This window comes from Galeopterus variegatus, unplaced genomic scaffold, assembly GCF_000696425.1.
Source record: "Galeopterus variegatus unplaced genomic scaffold, G_variegatus-3.0.2 Scaffold2839, whole genome shotgun sequence".
Taxonomy (NCBI): domain Eukaryota; kingdom Metazoa; phylum Chordata; class Mammalia; order Dermoptera; family Cynocephalidae; genus Galeopterus; species Galeopterus variegatus.
Genome location: NW_007728950.1, coordinates 2,252 through 12,854, shown reverse-complemented (window position 1 = coordinate 12,854; position 10,603 = coordinate 2,252). Strand labels below are relative to the sequence as shown.

The 10,603-nt window shown below is 54.4% G+C and overlaps 1 protein-coding gene across 1 annotated transcript in view; it reads right to left on the bottom strand.

Moving 5' to 3' along the window:
• CFAP46 (cilia and flagella associated protein 46) overlaps positions 1-10,476 on the bottom strand; it is a gene marked incomplete at its 5' end in the record, with an annotated part of 94,385 nt that extends 83,909 nt beyond the window's left edge. The window contains 5 exons of the mRNA XM_008583148.1: positions 5,044-5,210; positions 5,810-5,917; positions 6,595-6,744; positions 8,838-9,003; positions 10,264-10,476. Coding sequence (XP_008581370.1) covers positions 5,044-5,210; positions 5,810-5,917; positions 6,595-6,744; positions 8,838-9,003; positions 10,264-10,476 — 804 coding nt within the window. The remainder of the gene's footprint in view (positions 1-5,043; positions 5,211-5,809; positions 5,918-6,594; positions 6,745-8,837; positions 9,004-10,263) is intronic.
• Positions 10,477-10,603: the final 127 nt, after the last annotated feature.

Sequence of the window (10,603 nt, the reverse complement as noted above, 5' to 3'; positions counted from 1 at the left end):
ATTTCTCATTAATACATATTCCTTTACATTAATAGTATAAACATGAAACCTATTTTGGCAAGTACGCACTCACAGTTGAGAATACTAGTTGATTACTAACTGCACTGTTTTGCACCAGGAACTGAAAGCTATTCTTCTATTATTGTGAAATACTGTCACAAGAATTACTCTGGCAAATTCCATACTAGAGTTTCGACACATACTTTCAACATGGAAAAAAAGGATCAGAATTTTAAATATGAGTGGTTTTTTTTAAAAGTATCTTTTATGTTAATTGTGGTGCATATCATGTGGCTGGATGGATGTGCCTGTGTGTCCTGCTTGACTGAGGACGGGGTCCAGGGCTCTGACAGTGACCGGCAAGATGACCACAAAGTGTGACATCTCTCACTGAGCAAAAAAGGATTCATCTCTGTGTCCCCCCAGCCTCCCGGAACCCAGTACCGTGCCGGACACAGCTGGCCCCTGGACGTGGGTGGTGGAACGTACAGAACCACAGTCCAGCCCACGGTAGCGGTGCTGTCCTACCGAGTGCAATGACACCGGTCACCACTAGAGGACAACCAGGGTCTACAAATGATTGTCAAAAACCCTAGAGTAGAAATTAAATTTTTAGTCTTCTATGGCTGCTCTCTTTCTCTATGACCATATGTATTTACATCTTTAGTATATTTATTATAAGAATTGGTTTTAAAAACTCAATTTAAGATTCAGTGATGAGAGAATGGAAAGGCCAGGACACACAGACTTTGTCACAGCCTGTGCCCCGCCACCCACATCCTCCTGACGGGCTTTCCCGTGCCCCAATGAGCAGGAAAATACATTTCGCCTCGGTCACGAGAAGGCCTTATGCGGTGGCGCTCTTGCACTGACTCTCTCTATGAAGATGTCTTTGCAGTTTCTTTCTCTCTTTTAAAAATAATTCTTGAATTATCAAGGAGGTTGAGAATAACCTCCCTTGCTCTCAGTCCTGTTCACTAGCGGGAATGACTCCAAGTCTTTGGCTCTGTCTTTCAGCAGGTGAAACTTACCTCTAAAAATTAGCTTCTGCTTTGATTTCTCAATTTATCCATTTTTAGATGACCTGCAGGATTCTTACGCTGATAAATGGGAGTTTAGCCTCCTCAGACCATCCCATTGCCTTTTCTAACCTGCTAGTGTAGCTAGTTAATAGCAGTATTCTTACTTCCCCTATTTATCATCCTTGTACCTGAAAATATTACACTAGCTTCTCATCCTTTGGGCCCTTGACAAGTGACACCCGACCACCCACCTCCTGAGGTGAGTGCGACACCTGTGCTCTTCCGTTTTGTGCTTTCTGTCCTCCTACTAAAGTAGATTGTCTATGCCTTGAATTACTTTTGTATTGTCAAAATGGAGGATTTCTTTGTCAAAATGTTTCTTTCTTTGTCAAAACGTTAATCATAAAAACGGGATATCAAAAACAGCACAGGTATGTAAATGTTTTTCCTGGAGTTCCCAATTGGCTTTTTGATCATTGTTCTATTTCCCTTTATCACAACACTTTTAGCTCCTCCCAATATTAGCTCCTCTTCTCTCCTGCCCTCCCAGGGTCTTCCTCCACCCTGTCCAGTGTAGACAGGTGCCCCTCTCAGCAAGCAGCACAGCCGTCCTACCTTGGGACACCTCTCGACTGCTTTTCTGGATTGAATCTATTATTTCTAGCATCCCATATCTTTCTCTTGTTTGGTTTACTCCCTTGTTCTTCTGAACCACATCCTCAAGTAACTTTCTAAAAACAGTGTACAGGAAGTAACATTTTCTGGGTCCCTGTCTAAGAATGGCTTTATTTTAACCTTATGCTTGACTGACGGCTCGGGTAGGTTAGAATTCTAGCTTGAAAATTATTTCCACCTAGAACACTCTGCTTTCTTTTGCATTTCTGCTTCCTGCTTCTTTGTAGGTGGCTTCCTTTCAAACACTGTTAGGAACTTCTCTCTGTGAGTGGACGGTGATCTGATGTGTCTGCACTGTGAGCATCTCTTTGTCCCTCTTGCTGGCATTTTGGGGTGGGGTGGGGCGTGGTGTCAGTCACGAGTGGTGTCCTGGACTCTGGACGTGCTCCCAGACCACTTCTGTCTTCAGTTTCCCTCCACTGCTGTCTTTGTTCTCCCGCCTGCCATCGCATGCTCAGCCTCCTGCACTGATCCTGCACATTTCTTCTCTCTCACATTTTTTCTCTGTCTGCCCTTTTCCATCTATTTTCTGAGAGATTTCCTCAGCCTTATCTTCTAACCCTTTATTAAATTTATTTTCAACTCCAGAAATGATCTTTTTAATTTTCTAGAGATCTTCAGTCCCTGATTAGTCCCTTCCCATAACACTACGTCTTAACTTGTAAGTATCTTGTTTTTGTTTTTTAATGTTCTCTTCTGCTCCTTACTTGTCTGCTTCATCCAGAGTGATCTTCCTATTCCTTCACTTGGTCTTCTCTTTAAAGCTGAAGGGGCTTCTCAAAAGTCTGGGGAGTCCCAGTTCCCACGCAGAGTGTGGCTGCGATGCTGACGGGGAGCTTCACAGATGGAGGTTTGTCTTATCTGGCTTTACCGTGACTGAGGAGAGTTGGTCTCAGGTGGGGAACCCCAAATGCCACAGATCAGAGACTTGCAGAAAGAACCTTTGGCCCCTGCCTGGCACAGACGTCCCACTGCCAGGCAGCGGGTGGTCTGAGCGACTGTTCCATCTTCTAGTCTCAGCACATCGGGCGACTGAGGGACCTGAGTGGCATGGCTGTGGACGCTCCCTTTGGCCCCACTGGTGGCACAGGAAGGCTGGCTGGGGTGGGACATCAGAAAGCAAGTGAGCTTTTTTTTGTAGAGGAAAAATAAGCTGTAGCCTCTGACCTAGAAACGCCAAATAGAAACACCACTCTAAAGAGCAAATCCGGTCTGTACTGTTTTGGAGGAAGGGTTGTTCATGATGAAAAGCCCCTTGGTGTCAGTGGCAAGAAACGGCAGGACAGGACTGGGACCCATCATGGCTCCCTCGTCCCCAGCCTCACCCTGGTGCGTGCAGGGCACTAGATGTGGCTTGCACAGGCCTCGCCAGGCACAACAGCCTCCCCTGCCAAGTGAGACCTTGAACCACACACCTGGGCTGCACTCCCAGCTCCGCCCCTCACCAGCTGGCTGGTCTCAGGTGAGTGATAGCCTTGGCCTGCCTCGGTGTCCTCGCCTGGACCTGGGGCAGCAGTGCCCATGCACTGAGAAGAGTGAAGGGCAGTGTGTGCGGAGACTAAGATGGGAGTGGGCACCGTGCTGTCCCCGGCATGCTCCTCAGCACGTGCAGACCCTGGACACGTAGGGGCTGGCAATGGTGAAGACGTCTCAGGTCACATCCTCTGCTGACTCCAAATCCTCACCAGGGCTGTTCATCGCAGCCCCCAGAGCTGTCACTGTGAGTGAAGTGGATATGCTGCCTGCCCTGTCCCTGCAGGAACTCTGACCAAGTGGGAGGCAGACGAACCTGCCTCCCAAAGTCAGCACCCCACAAGCTCCACAAGGCCCATGACGGCTGAGGGGGCAGGGCTGGGATGGGCACCTTGGACCTTGGCCACAGAAAATCAGCAATTTCATCTTTCAGGATAATTACACTCAGGAGATAAGCCAAAGNGGCACCGTGCTGTCCCCGGCATGCTCCTCAGCACGTGCAGACCCTGGACACGTAGGGGCTGACAATGGTGAAGACGTCTCAGGTCACATCCTCTGCTGACTCCAAATCCTCACCAGGGCTGTTCATCGCAGCCCCCAGAGCTGTCACTTTGAGTGAAGTGGATATGCTGCCTGCCCTGTCCCTGCAGGAACTCTGACCAAGTGGGAGGCAGACGACCCTGCCTCCCAAAGTCAGCACCCCACAAGCTCCACAAGGCCCATGACGGCTGAGGGGGAAGGGCTGGGATGGGCACCTTGGACCTCGGCCACAGAAAATCAGCAATTTCATCTTTCAGGATAATTACACTCAGGAGATAAGCCAAAGAGAAGAAAACCACCTCAAGGAAAATAATCTTTACTGCAGAAGTATTTGTAATAGCAACCAATTTAAAACAGCCTCATGTCCAAAAGTAGGCAGAAGATGAAGTACTATGATTATTGACCAACTTAACAGAACACTGCAAGCCATTAAAAACGAGAACCACAGAAACTATAAGGAAAAGAGGAGATGCTCGGTGGCTGCTCTGGTGACTGAGGATTTGAGGTTGTTCACCCGGGAGACCTGGGAGGACAGCTGCCTCCAGAGAGCAAGTGGTAGCTACACCGCAGGGGATGTCCCTTCACTGAAAGTGTCCTTTAATTACTTCCAAGTTTATTTATTGTCTACTCGAAGTTACTTTAAACAGAGCTGTACGTCTGTTGGGAATGGCACATAGTCTGCTGACCTGGGAACCACTTTCTCTCTGCTACAGACTGAATGTCTGTGTCCCCCAAACTTCACATGGTGAACTCCTGACCCCCAGGGTGATGGCATTAGGAGGTGGGGACTTTGGGAGGTGATGAGGTCATGAGAGTGGACCCCTCGCGAGTGGGATTAGGGACCTTGTAAATAGGGACCCCAGAGAGCTGCGTCACCCCTTCCGCCACATGTGGATACAGCGAGAAGGCGCCGTCGGTGAGCCAGGGAGACGTCCTCACCAGCCACGCTGACCGTGGACGTCCAGCCTCCAGGACTGTGGGCAGTAAATCTCTGTGCTTTACGTCTCCCCGATCTGTGGCACTTTGTCACAGCAGCCTGAACTTACCAAGACACCCCCCTTCTGTTCCCGTCACATACACGGCCAGTGGGCCACACACTCCCACGTGCTGAGGCACAGGAGACCTCAGAGTCCCTAACACAGCTGACTGTGCCACCCACGGGCTACATGTGCGGACATGGCCTGCAGGGAAACCTGTCCTCCCTGTCACCACTAGGCCAGTGGCTCCTCAGCCAACGCGTGTGCTCTCCTGCACTCTGGTCCGCCCTGATGGGACGTGCTCACGTGCCTGCTCATGTGGGGAGTTGGTCTACGTCACAGGAGAGGTGACTTACGGACCGAATGTCTTCAGGCTCTTGATGCCCGTCTGAATGGCGTTTTGGGAGCACGCCATGGTGACCTCGTGGTCCCGGGCCGCGCAGGCGAAGTGTGTCAGTCGTGTCAGGGTCTGCAGCTCCACCAAGGGGTCTGACCAGTTGCACTCAGAAGCCATTTTCACCAACTTCCCGGGCAGCAGCAGGAAGAGAAGGGGTGTCGTGTGAGTGATGACGACTTTTGACAGCCTGCAGCCCACGACGGTGACTGTGTGAGCTGGGCATGCTCATTTAATTTAAAACCTTAAGCACGGTTTAACACTCATGTGGACACAGATTGTTCAGCGTATGTTATTCCAAACAGATCCATGATTTGTAAGGACCGTCGCACCGTAAGTGCCACAGAAGCCGAGCTTCTGCACTCAACAGCGTAAGTGCCCCCAACGTCCACACACCAAGGGCATTTCAGGAGTGAGGATGTGGCTCTCACTCCACTCAGGGGCTGTCTCCAGACATGGGGTGAGGCGTGTGCAGCCCCAGACATGGGAGCCGCTGAGGGGCAGGACAGAGGGTCCATGAAGAGAAAGGGTCAAGGGACGCTCCCGATGTGCAACTGAGGCTGAGCACTCAGCTCTGCAGGGGGCAGGGGGTGAGGATGTGGCCTGGCTGTGAATTCTGGCAGCCCAGGCAGGACCGGCTGAGCCCCAGCTTCTTCGTCTCTCTCGGGCTGGGGTCTTTCTCTGCACACAGCTCCTGACACACCCCCAGGAGCCCCAGTGACACCCACCTGGGCCAGGGAGGGGACAGTGAAGTCCATGAGGCCCAGCCCGTTGCACGAGTACATCTCCAAAGCCACAAGCACTCTGGTCACTGCATTGATGTCCTCGTTGCTGCCCTGGCGGGAAGGAAGCTTTGAGCATCTGTCAGTCGAGGGCACTAGGAAGGGCAGGCTGTGGAGAGCCTGCAACGCTCACGAATTAACTCTGTGAAATATTACTTTTATGGCAATAATCAGATCACAAAATATGGAGTATTTGTACCTTAGGCTATTTTTGCAAATGTCACCTCCACATTGTCTTCTCACAGAATGAAAAGACGCAAGGCCACACCGCCCTCAAGTATGTAAGGTGCTGCCACCCAATAGCCACGGTGACCCAGCCAGAGGTGAAGGCAGGTGGGCTCTGGAGCAGTGGCAGCCCAGAGGGGACTGCGTACAGGAGGAGCAGGGCCCTGTGTCTGCCTCTCTGCCTGGGGGTCCCTCACCGGGCTCCACCTCCTTGCGCCCCTCCTCTGTAGGGCCCTGGGCTGGGCTCCTCCCTGATGTGGCAGTCCCCTCAATCAGGGCTGTCTCACAGTGCCTCTTGGGCCCTGCAGCCTGGGCACGCAGAGGAGGCCTCGCGACTGTCTCCGGAGGGCCACCGGCAGCAGCCTCAGTGGAAAGAGAAGCCCCCAACCTTCCCTGACAGGAGATGCTCCCTCCCGCGGCTCGCGGCTCCTAAAGCCGTAATGCAGACTTCGGCTAAGTGGCCCCGGGTGGGGGGATCCTGGCCGCCAAGCCCCCGTGACACGCACCTGCTCATCGGTGCCCAGCCTCGGCCCGATCTGCTGCTGCAGCAGCTGCTTGCCCTTCACCCAGGTGGCGATGAGCTGCTGCCGCGCGCTGCTGGGGACCGCCACCTCGGGCACGCTCCCGCTGGTCAGGCTCAGAGCAAACTCGCAGACCTGAAGTGAACATGTCCTCGCTCGTTAACCTGAATGCTAAACAGGGGGACTTGAGCCAAGACCCAAATCATTAAAAATGAACGGCGCCAGCCCTGGGTCCAGACCATAAAGGTGGTTTACACTCAGCAGCCCTCACCCCAGCTGACACACACCCAGCTCAACGCGCAGCCACACCGGGAAGCAGTCGCCATGGCAATGGCGAGCCCACGGTGCTCCTCATGCCCTTGTGCTCCCCAAATTGTCACCACCTCATGTGCACACACAACTGTCACCACAGGTGCCACCAGTGAGGGCCAGGCAGCTGAGCCAGTGCCCCTCCCCCTGCCAGGGCTGTTGGTTCTGGGGGGCATTGACGGTGAGGACTGGAAGCCCCAAACTGGGGGCTCAGGCCTGCCACGTGTTTTACACGTGGTGCTGGGGCACAAGCTGGTGCCCTGAAGCCCCGGGCTGTGTCCCAGCTCCTCCTTGACAGCGGTGTGAGGAGGGAGGGCAGGTTCTTAATTCTGAGCCTCAGTTTCCAAATCTTAGGTGGGAGTGTAACCCAGTGCATGGGTTACCGTGAAGATTAGTGAGTCCCTGTTCAGAGCCCAGCCCAGTGCATTAAACTGTGGCCACTAAGAATGACCTTTAGCCGACCTTGGGACAATCTCTCGCTGGCTTTTGCCCCACGGAAGCACGTGAGTCCCTGCTCCGTGCAGAGCATCTCAGCACTACAGAAACCTGCACACTGTCCTCCCTACCCGCTCCCTCCATCCTGCCCTCTAGATAAACTTTCAGACAATCTTGTCGAGTTCCACAGAATGTCCCATCGGAATGTGTTTGCGTGGGCTGCACTGATTCCGTAGATTAATCCGGGGACAAGTCCACCCCTCTACACCGGCGCCCAGGTGGGACTGCGCAGACGTCCCGTTCTGGCAGGACATTTCCAAAGGACTGGCACCTGCCCTGAGCACCGCCGTGTGCCACGTCCCCTTCCTGTGGAAGCTGTGCCTTGCTGAGCTCTGCTGTGCTCTGACGGTGGCGCTCTGTACATCCTTGGGGACTGTCAGCTCACGCTCTTCCTGCCACTGCCTGGACCCAGCCACCATCACATCCAGGAGGGAAGCTCCTCCCACAGCAGCCCCTGTCCTTCCTCACCCCCTCGCTCCTGTTCTCTGCAGGACCCTAGCGCTGTCCCTTTGTCCCTTCTGCAATGGAGACTTAAACCCTGAAGTGGCCCTGCAGCCTGCACGGCCTGGCCACCGCCCACCTCCCCGGGCCGGCCCATGCTGACCTGCCTGCGCCCCTCACGACGAGTCACACCCCCGCCCTCCCCTTCAGCCGGGAGTGGAGCCCCCGCCCGGGTCAGTGCCTCCTCCACCCGGGCCCCGACCTCAGCGCTGCTTGCAGACCGGCCGGCTGCAAGCGCACAGGGTGGGCTTCCCACCGCGCTGTGCCGTGCGCCTTCCCTGCCTCCCGCCTCACTGCACAGGCTTCTCTGCTCCTGTCCTCACCCCGAGTGCGTCCCACAGGTCCGCGCTCAGGGGCTCTGCTGGGGCTTTTGGCAGATTCCCTTAAACTCATTAAAAAACATGTTTTTCTTCCAGGTTGAATAAGGTTGTTTTGAGCTAAAAATGGGCGATGGCTCATCAAACGCTCTGTGACATCCAGCAGCAAGGCCACCACTCTCTCTCCCTCGTGATGGATTACCAACATGACAAGCCCCACCTCTCGGGGGGCGGGTGGCATGGGCACCTGACCCTCCCTGGTCAACACTTCACTGGGATCGCTGTATCTCTGTCCTCAGGGACACAGGCCTGTCTTTCCATTACTGTTAGTGCTGTCCCCTGCCAGTTTTACGTCCACATCTTCCTCTGCTCTGGAATGACCAGCAGAGGTGTGAGCCAAGCCTGGGAGGGTGACCCCCCACCTGCCCTTTCCCGGTGGTTGGAGTCACCAGTTTTCTCACTGATGTCGCCTCCACTAAAAGACAGGCTGGGTCCTCACGTCTTCCCAAGCCCATCAGAAGCCTCCGCGTCCCGACCCCAGGTCTGCGCGGGGTCCCTCATCACCTCCCCCCACCCTCCCTCATGCAGGAAGCGCGGGTGTCGCACCTCCACCGCCATTTTGATCTCGGAGGTGGCTCCAGAGTCCAGTGGAGTGTGAAACACATTTGGTCGCACAAGTCTTTTCGATTTTTCAGATGTCTGGGTTGGAATACTGCTGATGATCAAGCCTCGAGCCAGGGCATTGCAGAGTGTCACTAACATCATGGGGTCCCTGGAAAACAAGTGTGGGCACGTGGAAGCACAGCCAGATGCAGGCCAGGCAGGCCAGGCTCAAGGCTGCCACCAGGGCTGGCTGGTGACCACGTGTCATATGACTGTCATCTGCTGGAGTGAAGCAGAGGAGCTGATGCCGCCGCCCTCAGGCCCTTGGAGCGGGGAGCGCTGTGGGCAGAGCAGTGGGCATCCCCACGGTCCAGCGGGCAGCTTCTCACTGAGAGATGACATCTGTGCCCTATGCTGGACTCCTAAGAGTGTCCTGTGAGGCACTGGGCAAGGCAGAAAGGCCACCTGCCCACGGTCCCGCTGCCTGACACCCAAGAGGCCATGAAGAATGGCCCAAGCCTTTACCTCGCCACCGGGTGGAATGGGTTTAGACATGGACCCCCATATGTCTCACGGGCAGCACTGTGGGACTGAAACATGCGAACGGCCAGAAGCATCAGGAACAGTCTCCACGTGCAGAAGCAGGTCCAGGGTCTGCTCTTTGCCTGCAGCAGACACTCGCAGGCGTCCGAGCCATGAGGAGGGCTCGCAGGGAGGGCTGCTGGGCTCCCCCGAGCCCCACGTCCCCGGGCACCCCCCTGTCAGGAGGGGACCCCGCTCGGGCCTCTTGCCTCGGGGAGAGGTGAGCCCCACTTGGCAATGACTTGTTGCTTTAATATTCGTTATTTTAAAATAACAATGCGCCTGCATTGCTGCACTGGCCCTCCCTCACATTTGTACTTAAGTATCTGGAGAAAAAAATTAAAAGGCTACCGTTCAGACTAAAAACCAAACCAACAAAAAACACATACAGAGAGCCTTAGAATTTCATCTTAGTCAGATAAAACGTTGACCTAACCCGATGTTCTCAAATTTCTAATATTAGCTGAAAGAAGAATTAGTCTCTCACAAGTTCACATCCATCTGGATAAAAAATACAGATGTGGAGGTTAACCCACCCACAACCCCAAAAACCAGACTGAGACTTGCACATGGATTCACTCTTTTCCTCTGTTTTCCCGAGCGATTCAAACCTTGGGCAAACCCTTCCTGCAGTGCTTTGTTGGGAGCAGAGTGAGATGGGCCCGGAGCCGGTGGGGAGCTGCAGGCTGCACAGGTCCATGCACAGGCGCTGCCTGCGGCTCAGGTGGGCGGGCACCGGCTGCAGGGTGCATGGCTAGTGCGACACCCCAGCGTGGTTCACACAGCCCCCGCAGCCCCCAGACTGGACACAGGCTGGCCCCACAGCTCCTGCAGGACTCACACCCACCCGTTGTGGCCTATGGCCTTGACGATGCCCAGCAGCTGGGTCAAGGCGTCCACGAGCTCCTTCTGCCGTCCGGCCATGAGGAGGTGGTGGTTGTGGTTCAGGACATAGACTACGGCATTCTGCACGATCCAGGCTTCCTGTATCTCCTGTCCGATTTCTGCAGAGCGCAGCCAGTTGCTCATGGCGTACTGTGACAAGCTTTCTATCCAGGTTCTGCAAGACGAACACCAGGAAGCTCTTAGTGTGGAACGAGACCTTCCCAATAGGCCATCAGAGCAGCAAGATTCCAATGGGTCCCCATAGGGCCTGGAGGGTGGTTCCGGCTTTCTGTGGAGCTCTG